The 17,923-nt window shown below is 33.1% G+C and overlaps 1 protein-coding gene across 1 annotated transcript in view; it reads left to right on the top strand.

The window, feature by feature from the left end:
• Nucleotides 1-17,923, top strand: part of Diaph2 (diaphanous related formin 2) — a gene marked incomplete at its 5' end in the record, with an annotated part of 564,399 nt that overhangs the window by 209,636 nt on the left and 336,840 nt on the right. The window contains one exon of the mRNA XM_051179135.1: nt 2,298-2,427. Within this exon, the coding sequence (XP_051035092.1) occupies nt 2,298-2,427 (130 nt within the window). The remainder of the gene's footprint in view (nt 1-2,297; nt 2,428-17,923) is intronic.

The raw sequence follows: 17,923 nt of genomic DNA, 5'->3' as shown, positions 1-17,923 counted from the left end.
GCTCCCTGGTTGCATGCAGGACTCTGTGTCCTTAAATATACAGATTTCAGAACAGTGACATGACCAACAATTATTAGGCCTGAATGACTCATATTTAGAATCAGAAAATCCTTTAGGGGGCCCTGGGGAAATGGCTCAGTGTTTAAGAGCACTTGCTGGTCTTACAGATCACCCAAATTCTATTCCTATCACCCATACCAAGAAATTCTCAGATGTCTTTAACACCCGCTCCTGGGGATTTGCCATTCTCTTCTGGCTTACAAAGATGCCTGTGTACATGTGGCATACACACAAACACACAAACACCTAAAAAAATGAGTAATCTTTTTAAAAAAAATTAGGTACCCATTAATTACTCAAATGTTTTCTTTCTACCTAACTAAATATTTAATATTATATTTGAACATAAAAAATTTATTATCTTTTGTTCACAAACAGGTTTAGGAAAGGCTATAAAGTTAGATAGTTAAAAATAGTTAGTTAGTTAGATAGTTAAAAATAAATGAATCCTTATTGTTTTAGTGAGTGTTAAAAAAGAATCATAGCATTTATTAAACCATGCCTATATCAAATATGTTTAATGCTAAACCTTTTATCACTTATTTACAGCCACATGATCTGAACAAATATAAAGAACATTAGCCTCACATCTCCATAAACAAATGGACACAGGAAGCATAATGTTCCAGTGTTCATTATTTCTTTGAGAAATTCTACAAATACAGTATTCCATATATGGAAAATATTTAAAAGGCTCATTCACCAAACACCTTTTAGTACTACAAGATTGAATTCCACAATCCAAGGACAAGCTGTAAGAACAAAAAGCAACAAGAACCTCAAGGGCAGTTTATCTTAAGTAAGGCTAGCAGCTATAGAAGAATCAATGGGAGGCTCTGGTCCCCAAAGAGAACTCTTTAGCTGGGATTACAGTGTTATATGTCCACAAAGCACAACATTTTACACTATGTGGGACATTAAAAATAAATCCCTCACAACTTAAAATCTGAGATCACCCCAAATAGATGCCAAGGTAAGAAAATAGATTTTTTCCCCAAGTCTGTGGAGACAAAGATATACAAAGAAGATAAAAAGGAACAACATACTCTTATACAATATTAAATACCAAATATTAAATACCACAAATTACAAAAGTATTTTACAATTGTTAAAAATGTACATAGCCAGTATTGCAAAAAAAAAAACAAAAACAAAAACAGAAACTGGTATTTTCATATGCTAATTTTATGCATTTCCTTTTCTTTGTCTTTTTTAACACTCACTAAAACAGTAAGGATTCATTTATTTTTAACTATCTAACTAACTAACTATTTTTAACTATCTAACTTTATAGCCTTTCCTAAACCTGTTTGTGAACAAGACATATTTATTCTAAACAGAGTAATTCTTAAAGCTAAAACCCCAAATCAGTATGAACACCAGTGGAGAAACACATCATCTAAAGATTATAGAATTAAAACATCCAATAAATGGAGAAAAATGTGAAACACTGTCTTATATTTATACATTGTATGTTTCTGAGTAAATCTCTCGTTTCATTTGCAGCTGTGTCTAGTTTAAGAAATCTAAAAAAGGAACCATTGGAGCCTCCTAAAATTTTGTGTTCTATCCTTTAAAGATTTTTGTCATTCTATTTATGGCATTTTTTTCTTTGTATCGCTAAAAAACTCATACATTGTTAAGCAAATAAATAATAAAAAATTTTGTGTTTCCATGACTGTGTAGTCTGATTTTGGTTTATAAGTCTGAAAGAAACAACTTTGTAATGTTTTTTTCGTATGGCCTTTGCAAGTATAGGAATGTAAACCATACTGACTCTTTTATGTTAATTTGCGTCAATGATAGCTAGAAATAAATTTAATCTCACATATAAATGTGCCTTTCAAGAATTTATTTCATAATAATGTGAAGACCACAGTGTTCTTAGAATCAACACACATTAAATGAGGCTATTACTATAAATACTTAAATGAGTGTTCGTGTCTCATAAAAAGAATAGTTCATTTTGCCATAATGATTCAGACATTTTTGAAAATATAGATTAAGGCTTAATGTGTCTCTTATATTAGTGTTTTTCTCCTTTATAAAATATTACATTCATTTTAAGATCCTGGGCTATGTAACTAGATGCCATTTAAGAAACACCTGCCAAGTAAATAAAAAAAAAAAAAGTTCAAGTGAGCTTCATTGTGGTCTATAACCATGTATTTGTTTGACTTGCTTAAAAATGTCTATTTAATTACAAAAATATGCTATTTGCTATTTTTTTCTTCCAGATCAAAGATACAAAGTCAGCAGATCAAAAAACAACCCTTTTGCATTTTCTTGCTGAAATCTGTGAAGAAAAACACCGAGATATCCTGAAATTTCCTGATGAGCTGGAACATGTGGAAAGTGCAAGCAAAGGTAATCGATTAGCAGCTGGCTTGAGATTATATTTAGCCTGTGTGTTTTAGTTTAAATGAGATTTAAAAGGTAACAGTGAGCACTATTAATCATAAAATGTTCTTTGTTGATGTAAGAAAAGTGGAAAGATAGTTTTGATTGGCTTATATTTGACCCTGCTGTATATTTAAATAACCTCTCTTCATCTTCATTATTAACAGTGCTAGGTCATTGAAGTTTTTGGACCTCTAATCAAACAATACATTCTATTCTTTAAGTTGATAAGAACTTAAATGTCCACTGTAAATGAACCATATTTTGTTGATTTCAAAGTGATTCCAAGACATTGTTCCTTGAGAAGGTTTTAAAGATAATGTTTTGTAGTTCAGATAAAGAAGAAAGTGTTTTGAACCGGTAAAATATGATGCTGAAATTTTATCATCATGGCAAAGGGGTTAGTGTCCAGAAATAACTCAACAGATGCCAGGTAAACTAGCAGAACTTTTTAGGGCAGATAAAAGGAATGGTTGATGATGATCCTACAGGAGTAAGTTAGACATCTCAGAAATATCCAATGAAGACTCAGGTCCCACATCATTGTATACTGAATTCAGAAATGAAGGCAGAAGTGAAGCAGAATGCTTGTAAGGTTTTATTTAAGGCAGGGTGAGTAGCTTCCTCTACTAAACAAACTTAACAAGTCATTAAATGTAATAGGATGGATCAGGGAAATACTTTTCTAGAGGTGGTATTAAATGGGTGCAAATTTTATTTTTTTCTTTGAAATAAGAGAAATATATACTGTAGAGTTTATATTCTGCAACTTTGATGTAGTGAGATATTCACTTTGTCTCCTTCTGTGGCACTGACCACGCCCATTGGGGGTTGGAGTCAGGGTGGAAGTTACCTATGGAAGTAGGTCTGAGGAGGATCCTGGGAGGTGGGACGTGGAGTGGAGAGGAGAGCATCCAGTGGAACCTGCTGGTGTTCATCTGTCTAGGTTGTATGTTATTTCTCCCTGAATAAACATCTATTCAGCCTATATGTATATCTTGATACTTATTAAACCACAATACTTTCAGACTTAAAGGAAGGACATAAAACCATGTTCCCTACACTTACTGCAAACTGAATAACCCTCTTAGTGTCTTTTGAAGGAATAGTCTGTAAAGTCCAGACTATCACTTGTGGACATTGTTCTACAGTTCTCTGCTGCTATGGGATTTTCAATCAGATCCTTGTCTTATTTTTATTTTTCCTATAGTCCAAAGGTCAAGATTAATTATTGAGGATTTATCGTGATTCCATAGTATTAAGTATTATCTTCATTAAAAATTTATAATACAGTAGAAAGTTATATTTATATATTACAGCGTTTATGAATCCCTTGTAACTAAAGATATTATTACATTGGCAATGTGGAATACCACAAATGAAACCAGTTCAGAAATTAGGTCAGATTTTGCTATTTTAATTGGCCTGTATCAGGATATTTGTAATTTCATTTGTCTAATAAGTAGAATCAGTTTTAAAAGGAAATAGATCAATTTTAGTTTATAATGTATTGTCCTACAAATTTTATGGTTATAATTTTCAATTCCTATATTTAGAACACCTGTTGTGACTTCATCTATATATATATATATATATATATATATATATATATATATATCTTGAGTTGAATAAAATAGAATGATAGACTTCAATTCTAAATATCTGTTTATTGATATTGTACATATACAAAGTAACACACAGTCCGTTTTATTTTGCTGTAATAGAATACCATGCACTTTTGTAATTAGCAATGAAAATAAATTTATTTTTCACAGTTAGTAGGTTTGGAAGTTCATTATCAAGGGACTTCATATATAACCTTTTCCCCATAAGTCAGTATTTTCTGATGATCTTAAAAAACTATTAGAATGTTTTCTTAAGATGACACAAAAAGGTACCTAGTAATGCATTTCTGTTACATAATACATGACTGTATTTTTATATAATGCTTATATTTTTAAGTTCTTTCTAAAACATTAGTACTTCAGCCATTGTTACACCTGATAAATGCAGGCACCATAACAAAACCTTTCAAATTGTTTCTAAAACATTAATACCGAATACTTTAGCCATTGTTACAACTGCTAAATGCAGGCATCAGAACAAAACCTTTTTTTTTTTTCTTTTTTTTTATTTAATTTTATATAACAAAGTCCAAATAAATGAAAAGAAACATTTATACACAATATTTGGGAATTTGGGCGTCGTTCTTTCCAAACTACTTCCTGCTGGTAAGGGGCGCTTTCTTGGGGGATTCGAAGAAGATTCAGATATCCTAGCTGTAGTCTGTAGGGCTGCAGAACAAAACCTTTTAAGTTGCTTCTAAAACATTAATACCAAATACTTTTAGCCATTTTTATAACTGATAAAGGCAGACAGCAAAACAAAGCCTTTTAAGTTATTGAAAATTTCTAATTCTAATTGTTTTATTTACTAGTCTCAGAGGATTGAGGTAGTGATATTTTTTTTGTCCTCATCTAGAAAATGACAATGAATGTCAACAATAGTAAGATTAAATATGGAACTGACGTATACAAAGCATGCAGTAGTATCTTACTAATTTCACAACTATTATACTACTGTCATTAGAACTTATAGTGATATTAGTATTAACAATTGATCCACCAGTAAGGACATTGCAATATTTTGATTGCTAGATTAGAAGAAAATGATCTTAAATATGTTTTATAGTTCTTCAATTTTCAACTAAGCACGATTTCTATTCAGCTTTGTTACTTTCATATGCCTGGACTATTTGATAGATCTTTTCATATATTTCTTTAACAGTTTCATGAATTTCTTTTCCTCTGATTATTACAGCAGCCAAATTCATCCATTGTTGTGTTGATCCAGCCAGTGTTTTCAGGAGACTCTGTTGCTGCATACCCTTTTCCTATCTCACTGTTTGGGCTGCAGCAATCCCCATTCTCCACTTGTTTTTGACTAGCCCTTTTCCTTTCCCTGTGAATTTCAAAGAGTTCTCAACTCAAAAACTTCTTAAGCACACCCTGCCTGCTTGCAGCCCACTTTCATTTCCTCCTAGTTCTCATTTCAGTGTATCCAGACATATATTCTCTTGAGCCATTTTTATTCCTTTATAATAATCCTGTCTGTGTGTACAATTTCCTCCTGCATCCCCTACATGAAAATCTCACCTGCCTTGTCCTCTAAGACAACTGACTACCATTTGTCAAAACACAGCTCAAAATCCATTTCCTTTCTTTTTAATGTCTCCTTACCAAAGCCTCAGGAGAAAATACTTTTAAGTTTAGTCTCTACAGGAAGGAAAGAAATGGTGAAAGTCTAGCCATTTATGTGTTTTATAGTTAAATACTTGTCCTTAATATTTGAGTCTAATTTGCCTTTGCTTCCTTAACATAAATTTCAGGATCATTTGAGTCAAATCTTGTCACATTCAGTAGTGGGTTTCATATTCTGTATGTATAATATTCATATTCTACCAGTGGAAATAAAAAATACATAAACACTAAATAATTAATATACTTTTGAAAATGGATCATCTTGTAAATGATCCACTTATATTAAGAAAACAAAACAACTTTTTTTTTTAAGATCGGAGGTAAAGGAATAATGCAAAACCTGAATTGATGAATGTACTACATTTCACATATAATGAATAAATGTATGACCACCAGTATCTATGCTTTGTGATTATTAGAATTCAGCTACTTACCTTATACGAAAATGATGTTTTCTGCTAATGTGGCAAACAACAGGCATATTCTCACCCAGTACTAAAAGCATAGGCCTCCAAATTACTGATAATGGAGGAAAATGCCATCACTTTGAACTGAAAGTAAAACAAAGAATTATGTAAAATGTAGGAAACCTTTATTCATATAATTATCTTTATTCTTCACAAAGCTAAGCTTTAAAATTATGCATTTCTTGGAGAAGCAAGCCTTTGGTTTCAACTTAGCATATTTTCCTAGAGCTCTGTAACTCAAAGATATTGAAGAAAACACATCATTTTTACATTAAAACAGATATATATTACAGAGAAGGATGCAAAAGCCACATGAATTTTTAAAATAAAACAGATGACTTCAAAGAAATTTCACACTTGCCACAGATCCCTAGGGGTGCGTGTTCAATCTTTGCTTCCATTAGGGGTACTTTTGTGGGAGAAGTTTATGAAGCATTGCCTGGAGATTTTAAAAGTGGTTCTGTTTATATTTGAATTTGTTTAGTTATTTAGTTAGCTATTATTGCTGTGACAGGAGAGGCAAGCGAGTAAGAAAATACAGTATTTTCTTCTAAACATAAGTTCTTGTAAATTTGAAGTTCAGAAGCAAATAGTATATGATATAACCTTATTACAGGGAAGTTAATAAAATTACTGTCAAATTATTTCATTCTGGGCTAAATTTTAAGGCTGCACATCCTTTAATTGGAGACTGATGTACAAGTGTGCCTCAAGAAAGAAAATATTGTAGCTGTACAGGTTTTGATATCTTCAAACATAAAAAGTATCTTATAAACACAATTACCTTGTTCCCAACTTTTCATTTTAATGATTAAACATGTGTAGCGCAGTCTTGTTTTATGTAAAGTTGACAAAAGTCAGACATTTGGGAAGAGGGAGCTTTAATTGAGAAAATCCTCCCATTAGGTTGTCTGTGACAAGCCTGTGGTAAATTTTCTTGATTAATGATTAACAAATGTGAGACATCCCAGCTTACATTGGGTAGCGCCAGCTCTGTTCTAGTGGTCTTGGGTAGTATAAGAAGGGAAACTGAGCAAGCAAGTAAGCAACACTCTCAGATCCAGGTTCTCACCATGAATTCTTGCCCTGATGTACTTTAGGGATGGACTAGAAGCTAATTTGGGTTATGGTGTTCTATCACAGTAATAGAATACTAACTAAGACATGTGAATATATGTTTATATATAATAGATATATAAGTATGAGGTATTAATAATTACTAAGCATATTTGCTGAATTCCTTATCCACTCTGTTCTCCATAGCTATCACTTTAATTTTTAGCTTTGAGGACTTTTATAGTTTAATTTAAAACCTTTAAGGTTTTATAGGTTAGCTCTAGGAATTAAACCAAAAGGGTTAGAAAGTTTAATTAAAAATATTGTATTCAATGAAGTAAAATTATATTAATGTATTTGAAGGCACTATTAATCCTAAGGTTTTACATAAATCCAAAATGGGTTTCACTTCAGTTAAATTAGTGCCATTCTACAATATAAAAGCTAGTTAAGTTTTCCATGAACAATGTTAATTTCTTATGAATTAAATTATATTTTTGTCAATCAGTTTGCCTTTTGTTATCTGTCTTGTTTCTACACTATATTGCTAAGTGACTATTTACACTGATTTCTTCTCAGGATTAATAGTGGTGAAATGTCACATTAAAGGAAATCTTGTTTGGAAATTCTAAGAATTAAAAATGTAAATTAGAACAGAGAAAAATATTAGTGGAATACAAAATGAAATCATTTTAAGAAACATAAAGTAATAATCATTGTAAAATAATAGAGTGTAATAGTTGGAAGAAAGAGGAAAGATTCAAGGATGTTACAGCCAATAGAAACTTTAGAGGTTAATGACCTCTAAATCAACCCAATGTGACACTGAGTCTAGCTTCATCATTTTATATACGTAGAAACTAAGCACACAAATGATGAAGAAATTGACCATGAACACACAGCTGTATAGGTGACTGTTCATTTCAGCTGTATTTTCACACTTGAGACTCCCACAGAGATACTGGAAAATATACATAAGTAAACACTGAGCAATTAAAAATCCTACTATAGCTATAAATGCCCTCTCTGTAGAGTTGTCTGCAGGTTGTTTTACTCTAATTGCACAGAATTATCCTTTCCTTTATGGTTGTCAGTTGCAGTATAGGAGCCTTATTTATAATAGAGCACATTCCACATTTGGATTTTTATTTAATTGTTTCTATCAGCACTGTGTAGATTGATTTCTTAGATTCATAGATTATTTCCTGATTGGGCTCACATTCACAGTGTGCACACAGCAACCCAGATACATCTAAGTGCTCAATAAAAAAATTGAAATTAAATAATTGATTCCATTTTAATGCAGTGGATATTTATCAAAATAAGGTAAATATTTTATGGATAGTCTGTTACTTACTGTTCACTCTAAAGAGAGTCGATATGAGACACAGTGGTTTGAGATTATTTTCTACTTTGTAGTTCTCTTCTTTCAATGAGAAAGTGAAAATAATGATAGAGAACCTGAACTTGTGTAGCTCACCAAAAAGACATTTAGTAGAAGCATTAAGGACTGTTTCATAGGCCAGTAGTAGCACCTGCAGTTGCCATTTTTATTCTAGTGCCTGAAAAATTACTTCTGTATTCCCTATTGTAAATTTCCTTGAAAAAACTTGATGAATTTGGGGGTACTTATCTTATGGGCACTAAACCTCTGTCTACACTCACAAGATTGAAGTTATGAGAAAATGTTTAACTGTACAATTTCTGAACAGATTTAGACTGAGGAACAAGGTGACATATCAATGTGGAAAGCATGTGGTGTGCGTGTGTGTGTGTGTGTGTGTGTGTGTGTGTGTGTGTGTGTGTGTGTGTGTGTGTGTGTGTGTGTGGAATTGGAAGTCATAGGAAAACTTTCAGGAGTTAGTTTTCTCCATTCTATGGGTGGGGTAGAGGGTCAGAACTCAGGTCAGCAGGTTTGACTGTAAGATGGATCCTTTACTCACTGAGACATCTTGCTACTAGCTTAGTAGAATGTTTTGACCTTAGTTAAGTGTTAGTAAACTGAATAACACTGAGTACATAAAATACTAAATAATTTTAATAAACATGGTAAAATGTTTGCTTAGCTTGTTTTGGATTTTTGTGTGTATAATGCTTTAAATAATTTGAACATTTTTTGTCAGACACTGTATTCTATTTTATTTTGTGAATACTATATACATTTTAATGCGTAGAAGAATACCATTAAATTTTATGGAAACAAATATTTATGTAAAACATCCTTGTTTTCAACAATTTTTCTTGTTTCTTACCAAGTTAACTTTGTGTGTTTAAAAACCAAGTTTCTTTGAAGTTAAAGATATGTCAGGTGTTTGCTTGATATTCCAGTGCTAAGGCTGGATTGCAAGTTCAAACCCATCCTTGGCTGTATAGTGAGATCTTATCTTAGAAAACAAAATAACCTAAATATCAAAAAAGTAGAGTAAGTGAATGAATGTGAGGTCTAAAAGAAATGTGTGCGGATTTGTTTTTAAAGTGTGGTGAAAACATTTATGTTAAGATTTACCCTCATTAAACACATACTATATTATTGTTGATGACACAGTATTTGGATTTGAATAATTTGTGCAATATACTTCATATTTTGTTTGTTTATTCATTTGTTTAACTTTGCAATACTTGGAATCAAGCCCAGTACCTTACAGATCCAGGTGATTAGTGGCTCCAGGGCCTCTAACAAACATTTCTTATATGCTTGCGAAGCTCATTTGTCAGGGTATTTTAACTTTTATTTGTTAGAACACCTTAGCCTTTGTATCCTGGAGGCTTTTTGGCTGGCTAATTATGCCATTTTCCCCAAGACTATGTCAGAACCTAGACTTCCATGCCTTTTTTCCCAAACTGAAATGTCACCTCCATTTGCCAGCAATTTTGTGCTCTGTGTAGCTTTTTACTCCCATCCTTCTATTCTGACACTGAATAGGTGTTTATTTCATTTGGGGATGAGGAAACGTCTAACCTTTTCATTTGATACATTTGGTACAGAGTTTCCTTTTTGTAGCTGTGTCCCAAAATAATGCATTCTCAATAATGATTGAAGTCATTAGCTTTTTCTATTATGGCAATATTAGACATAGCATTAGCTGAGTCACCTCAGTGATTCTTTATTCAACATCAGTTCCTACTATCTTTAAACCTACTGGGGGAATTAATGATTACTTGTATTTCTTAAAGCATGTCTTCAGATTAAATAAGATAATAGAAAAATCTGCTTTCAAAACTGTCCTCATAAAATAGTTAAAATAAAGTAATCATCATATTGGGTATACTTAGGGTGAGTTTGTGGCTGGAAAGGAATGTGCTAGGACTACAAGAGGCACTGGTCATGTTGATTTTCTTTGTCTAGATACTGTGTCTGTATTTATTTTATTCAAAATCATTAACCAGGTCACTTACATGTACTTTTTGATGTTAGTAAAACTTCAGTAAAATACATAAAGGTAATAATTTTTTTTTTATTTTAAAATGTGTCATAGATTATGAAAGGTGAAGCAGATACTACTTTTTAATTCAAAGGATCATTTTATTTTAGTGCATGCTTCATTAAGATAATCATATGTATTGTATAAATATAAATAGAAAAGTGTTGTCAAAGTTTATCTGACATTATTGTAAATAATTCATACTTTTCAGCATGCTATATGTCACTTTAGGATTTTATCAAAGCATCTTTTAATCTAAGAGTGATGTTTATGCTTTCTTAGTAAAAGAACAGAATCCATCAACCACCTTATATACAAGTAAAGATAAAGGAGGTCTTTATTCTAGTTGTTATCAATATTTATCTGTCTGATGAATCCTAACATACCTTATCACAAACAGAATTGAAACTCCTCCCAAGAACCTTTTGCTACTCTCGTTTTTTTTTTTTTTTTTTTTTTTTTTTACTTCAATGTCTGGAAATAGAAAATTTGTAACTTTTGGTCAGTTTAATCTCATTTTGAATTCCAAGTAATTCCTTATAAGACAAATATTCACGCATTAATTGTCCCCACTTCCTTGGCGCCTAAACATACAGAAAACATCAGGACATGTTTGATGTAACAGGTTAAATAACTGATGTTAAGTAGTATTGTCAAAGTGGAAGGAGAAGGTAGAGGCAGAAGGTATAATCACACACATACCAACCATTCCTGCGACAAGAGTCATATCATAAAAGGTACAGACATCGTCGCACTAATTGGATGTTATGTGGAAAATAACTGCAATCTGACATATCTTCTTGGTTACTTGCTTGATGACACAATATTAGCAAATGGAAACTATAAACTCTTGATATCTGACTCAAGTTCCTTAGTAGCCTTTCATGCAAAACAGGAAGAAAGGAGCTGGGAATTTGATCTGCAGACTCGTTGCAAGTTGTTATGTATAACGTCAGTACTATTTGGAAGCAAATAATGCTGGTATGGCTGCTTCTGAAAGAAACATACTAAAAAATGGTATATCCAGGGATAAGATTAATGATGTGTTAATTATAATTTTACCTTTGCCATACAGCCACTTGCTTGATCAGTTTGTTTGTTTAACATCTCAATGCATGTTTTATCTTTTGTACACATTTTTAAAGTTGTAAAATAGAAATGATAGTATTTATTCTTTGTAGTAATTATGATGACCAATGTGTAAATGCCTTAAGGAAAAGGTTTTATACATATATAACAACTTAAGCTTATAGGTTGATATTAATTTCAGTTGAATTTTGAACAGGTTTTGTTACATTTGTTCAGATTAATTTTAAAATTGAAGGTCAATTACTGGGGTTACATCTCATTGGTTGACATATGTTTAGCAATTGGAAGACCTTGTATTCATTATCTACCACCTAATAAGTATCTGAATAAATAAATGTAAAAACAAAAATCATTTTTAAATCATAAATATTTCTAAATTTTGTATGATGCCATTAACTTGTATGATTTTCTTTACACATTCTCACACACTTTTCACTTGGGTGTTTTTTCTAGAAATTACATTTTTAAAATATAAATATTTGTGTTATTTTGAAGAGTTATGGCTTATTTATATGTGTGTATGTGTGATTTTCTGAATGTCTGTGTACCCCATGCATGAAGATGCCCACAGAAACCAGAGGACATTATCAAATCCCCCTTCACTGAACTTATAGGCAGTTGTGAATAAGTTAATACTACTGTGAAGTGAACTGGGAACTGAACCCAGGTCCCATCCCCAAGGCTAAATTCTTTTGACTAACATCTCTAGTCTTTAATAGAAGAATCCTTGGTCTGCAATCAAAAGTTCCAATATCTCATAATGTTTTAGTATCTGTGACTTTAACATATGTAAACATGGAAGCAAAGAAAAGTGTAAAGTACTTAACTGGATCATCTACATGATTTATAAAACAATTAGAAACACATAGAAGATAAATTTTTAAAATAATAAAATAAATGATGATCAAAAGCATATTTTTGGTATATAGTTTAGAGTGGTGCTTATGATTGCATCCTCAGCAGGAAATTGAAATGTAATGTTTATCTTAACTACTGTTGCTTCACTCAATTTTTCATTTTCTTATGCTTATAAATTGACAGTAATAATCACTAGTATTAATCTCATAACTTAGTAAGTGTCATGTGCAGTAATGTTATATAGAAAAGAACATTGTGTGATTTTTCTAAAAAAGGGTAAGTGTGAAGATCGCACAATTAATCAGAATAAAGTTTTAAAACTTGTATTTTATGATTTTATAATATAATAGTTTGAAATTGATATTAGAAAAACTAGAAAAGCTATAAATTATTTATAAATTTAAGATATACCACTAATAGTTTTTTATTCTATATTTTAATTAGTATATTGTGAGAATTATATATACACAGATATATATTTAATTAAGTCATATAAACACTGTTTTCTTCACTGTAATCTTTTAAAGGAATAAAAGCTGCATCAAAGACTAGATAGCTGTCTCAGTCCTGAAGAACACTCTTTCAGAGTACACAACTGCAGTTCCCATCACTACCTTAAATAACTCCTGATTCAAGGGATCCAATACTGTCCTCTAGTCATGAAGGACACCTTACACAACTGCTGCACATGCATATATGCATGAAGGCAAGAATTCATACCCATAAAATATAAGCAAACAATTGATTTTTAAATTAGATTTCCTAAAATTTAGTGTTTCCATCTAATTGGCTTTTACTTCTCCATATACTGAGAATAGTCATCCTCTCTATAATGATTAGTTAAATAACAAACAGGGCTTTTGCCTACCTTTTTGAAGGGTGTGATCATTAATGAGACATGTTTAATGGCGTTAGCATTGAGACCTGGTGTCTTTAAATTGTAGTTGTTCATTCTTACTTTAAATATGTCAAGTTTCTTTTGAAAACTAACTTTTTTCATTTAGATAATTTTTTATTTATATTTGAAACAAGCTTGTTTTACATGTCAATCCAAGTTCCTGTACCCTTCTTTCCTCCCCTGTTCTTCCCCCAACCCCATCCCTATCCCCATCCCCTTTTTGATCCTCAGGGAGGGTGAGACCTTCCATGGGAAGTCTTCAAAGTCTGTCATATCATTTGGACCAGGGACCAGGACCATGTGTCTAGGTTGAGGGAGTATCATTCTATGTGGGATGGGCTCCCAAAATCCATTCGTATACTAAGGAAAATACTGATCAATTACCAGAGGCACCATAGACTGCCCAGTCCTCCTAACTAACATCCATGTTCAGGGAGTCTAGGTCGGTCCTATGCTGCTTTCCAAACTCTCAGACTGGAGTCCATGAGCTCCCCTTCTTCAGGTCACCTGTTTTTATTGGTTTCTCCAGCCTGGCCTTGACCCCATTGCTCATCACTCCTCCCTCTCTGTAACTGGATTCCAGGAGTTCCAGCTTAGTGTTTAGCTGTGAATGTCTGAGTCTGCTTCCATCAGCTACTAGAGCCAGGCTCTAGGATGGCATATAATGTAGTCACCAGTCTCATTATCAGGGAAGGTCATTTAAGGTAGCACCTCCACTATTGCTTAGATTGTTAGTTGGGGGTCATCTTGTAGATCCCTGGGCATTTCCTAAGTGGCAGATTTCTTTTAAAACCTCTCATGCCTCCCTCTCTTATAGTATCTCTTTTCTTGCTCTCTTCTATTCTTTTCCTGACTCAGACTCAATCTACCTGCTCCCTCATTCCCATCTTTCCCCTCTTCTTCTACCTAACTCCCTTTCCCCTCCCACATGCTCCCAATTTACTTTCCCTTTGTTCAGGAGACCATGTATGTCTCTCTTAGGGTCCTCCTTGTTTCCCAGTTTTTATGGCTGTGTGGATTATAGGATGGCAAAAACTTTGCTAAAACCGTGTTTTTATTTTGTATTATTTTGTTTTTTCTGACTGGGTTATTTTACTCAGATTGGTTTCTTCTAGTCCCTTCCATTTGCCAGAGAATTTCAAGATTCCATATTTTTTTTCTGCTGAGAAGTACTCCATTGTGTAAATGTACCATATTTCCTCCATCCATTCGTAAGTTGAGAGGCATTTAGGTTGCTTCCAGGTTCTAGCTGAACATAGTTGAACAGATGTCCTTGTTATAGGAACGTATATAAAGAGGGTAATTACTGGATTTTGAGGTAGACTGATCCCTGTTTTCCTGAGGAACTGCCATACTGATTTCCACTCCCACGAGCAGTGGAGTAATAAACCACATTCTCTAAATCCTCTCTAGCATAAATTGTATTTGATGATTTTGATTTTAGCCATTCTGACAGGATGTTATCTCAGAGTTGTTTTGATTTGCATTTCCCTGATGGCTAAGGATATTGAGCACTTTCTTAAGTGTCTTTCAGCCGTTTTAGATTCCACTATTGAGAATTCTCTATCTCTGTACCCCACCTTTTAATTGGATTATTTGGTTTTTGGTAACTAGCTTCTTGAGTTCTTTGTATATTTTGGAGATAAGCCTCTGTCAGACGTGGGGTTGGTGAAGATCTTTTCTCATTCTGTTGGCTGCTGTTTGGTCTTGTTGACTGTGTCCTTTGCCTTACAGAAGCTTTTCAATTTCAGGATGCCCCATTTAATTGTTGATCTCAGTGTCTATGCTACTGGTGTTTTGTCAGGAAGTGGTCTCCTGTACCAATTCTTTCAAGGGTACCTCCCACTTTCTCTTCTAAGATGTTTAATGTGGCTGGATTCATGTTGAGGCCTTTGATCCATTTGAACTTAAGTTTTATGTGTAGCTATAGATAGGGATCTATCTGGAGTCTTCTACAATTCAGCATCCAGTTATGCCAGCACCATTTGTTGAAGCTGATTTCTTTTAAACACTGTATAATTTTAGCTGCTTTGTCAAAAATCAGGTGTCCGTAGTTGTGTGGGTTCACATCAGTGTGTTCAATTAGATTCCATTAGTCATCCTGTCTGTTTTTGTGACAATACCAAGCTTTCTATTAATTTGTGCATCCATTCTTGTCTTTCACCTGTACAAACCATATTAGCTAAACACTTTTCCAAGAAAATACTGACACCCAAACATAATGGTTTGTGTCCCTTGTCACTGGAAGCTTGACCTCTGCAAATGCCTGTAGGGGATTGTCTTGATTACTTTAATTCAGGTGTGAAGACTCACACACTCTAGATTAGTGGTTCCCAACCTTTCTAATACTGCAACTCTTTAATACAGTTCCTCATGTTGTAGTGACCAAAACCAAAAATTATTTTTATTGCTACTTGATAATATAATTTTACTACTGTTATCAATTGCAATGGGAATATATGATAGGCACGGTGTCTGCTATAATAATGTCATAGGGTAGCTTGATCCCCACTTCCCAAAGTGGTCATGATCTACACTTTGAAAACCAATGCTCTACAAGTCACAGTTCCCTTGCTAGGATCCTAGAATGTGTAATAGGGAAAGGGAGCTGAGCAGCATCATGAATCCATCTCTCTGCCTGTTGATTGTCAGAGTGATGTGACCAGCTACTTAGAACTTCTTGTTTGTCTTTACTGCCATGATGCTCTGAACCATGAGCTGTAAGTCAGTAATAATATTTTCCTTAAATTACTTTCTTCAGGGTATTTTTTATCACAGCAACAGTGAAAGAATGTACGCATTCATCTAAAATTTTGGGTGGTTTTAGGTGAATTTGAAGAAGAGCAAAGTATGACAACACACATGCATAGAAAGTGAGATAATGCAGCTCAAGACTTGTATACTATGATCTGATATTCAGTATCATCAATTAATTTGTAAAGTGTACAAGTTTATTTTGCTTGATTTAGTCTGAGAACTTACGTGGTTTTGTGAAGTCAAACAATTAGCATTTTTTTTGTGTTCTGTGCTGCATCTCTTTTTTCCCCACAAATTAATTATTTCTCTAAGATTTACTTTCCATTGGAATAGTTAGTAAGTAGAAGTATATACTAAACTATACTGTGATTTCAAATGATAATGAGGTGCAAATATTTTGGAGTGCAATTTAATTTTCTGCAGTTACTATCCTGTCTGAAGGAAAATCAGTCATACTCTTGAAAAGAAACATGTCTATACTCAATTGTTTTTGTATGCCGAAGAACTATAATCTGTTAATAATCTTTATTGCCCTGCCTGATTCTGGCCTTCTAGTGTTATTTTGTTTTGTTTTGGCTGGGTAATATTGTTTGTTTGCTTTTTTGTATTTTCACAAGACAGCATTTCTCTGTGTGTAGCCTTAGCTGTACTGGAACTCACTCTGTATCCCAGCCTGAATTCCAAATACTAGGATTAAAGGATTGCACCACCACCACTCAGCCTTCTAGTGCTTTATAAAATATGAAATTTATGTGACAAACACAGCAATTTTTAAGATGATTTTTAAGACTGTATTTATCTTCAAATGGTATATTATTAAATTGTAAGCAAATACAAGAGCTAAGAGGGATAAAAGTCTTCAGTCTGTCATAACTAAGTACCAAAGTGTACCTGTAACAGTTAATATGAATTTGATCACTTCTGTTTTATTCTGTTTGTGAAACTAAACTTGAAGAGGAAAACTCCAGGCAAGAACAGTTATTCTTTTTTTTTTTTTTTTTTTTCCTCGAGCATTGTTATTGCCAGCTATCAAAAGGTTCAGTGTGTGGCTGTAGATGGCTCAGTTCTGTAATCCCTTAGCTGTAAAGTTAAGAACAGGATTAAGGTGTGGCTCAGTCGTTGGATTACCTGAAGTGGCTGCAGCCTGGAGTATGAACCCGAGCATCATTAAAAAAAAACAAGCAATTAAAATAGCAACCATCTTTATTGTTTTTGCTAGAGCTTCCTGGGGAAAGTACTTCTATTCCAATGTCCTTATTTTATTTTATTGTTGTGAAAATAGCGCCTATTCCTTTTACATTAAAGAAGAAAAGCAAATTGATAATTAGATTGTTGTGAAGCAGTCTTATCCTTTTTTAGTTTTACAATGACTTTTCAAATAAAGTGTCATTTTGACAGCCTTTGAAAATCAGCTTCTTCAGGGCACATTATTACTTCTGCAGATTCACTGACCATGTCTATTCCCAGGGGTATTGAAATGAAAAGCAAGGCCAGGCAAGAATAATATTTATTTCATGAATATTTCCCTGGCACTATTATTAGATGAAGATAAAGGGGACATGTTTCACAGGGAGTCATATGGCATATTCATGTAAACAGGTTTTTTTTTCTTTTTTTAAGTCAGACAAAACAGAATTTTGAAAGGTTACCAGGTAG

The sequence above is a fragment of the Phodopus roborovskii genome, unplaced genomic scaffold (assembly GCF_943737965.1).
Source record: "Phodopus roborovskii unplaced genomic scaffold, PHOROB, whole genome shotgun sequence".
NCBI classification, from domain to species: Eukaryota; Metazoa; Chordata; class Mammalia; order Rodentia; family Cricetidae; genus Phodopus; species Phodopus roborovskii.
The sequence above is the reverse complement of the archived record's forward strand: the minus strand, read 5'-3'. Positions and strand labels throughout refer to the sequence as shown.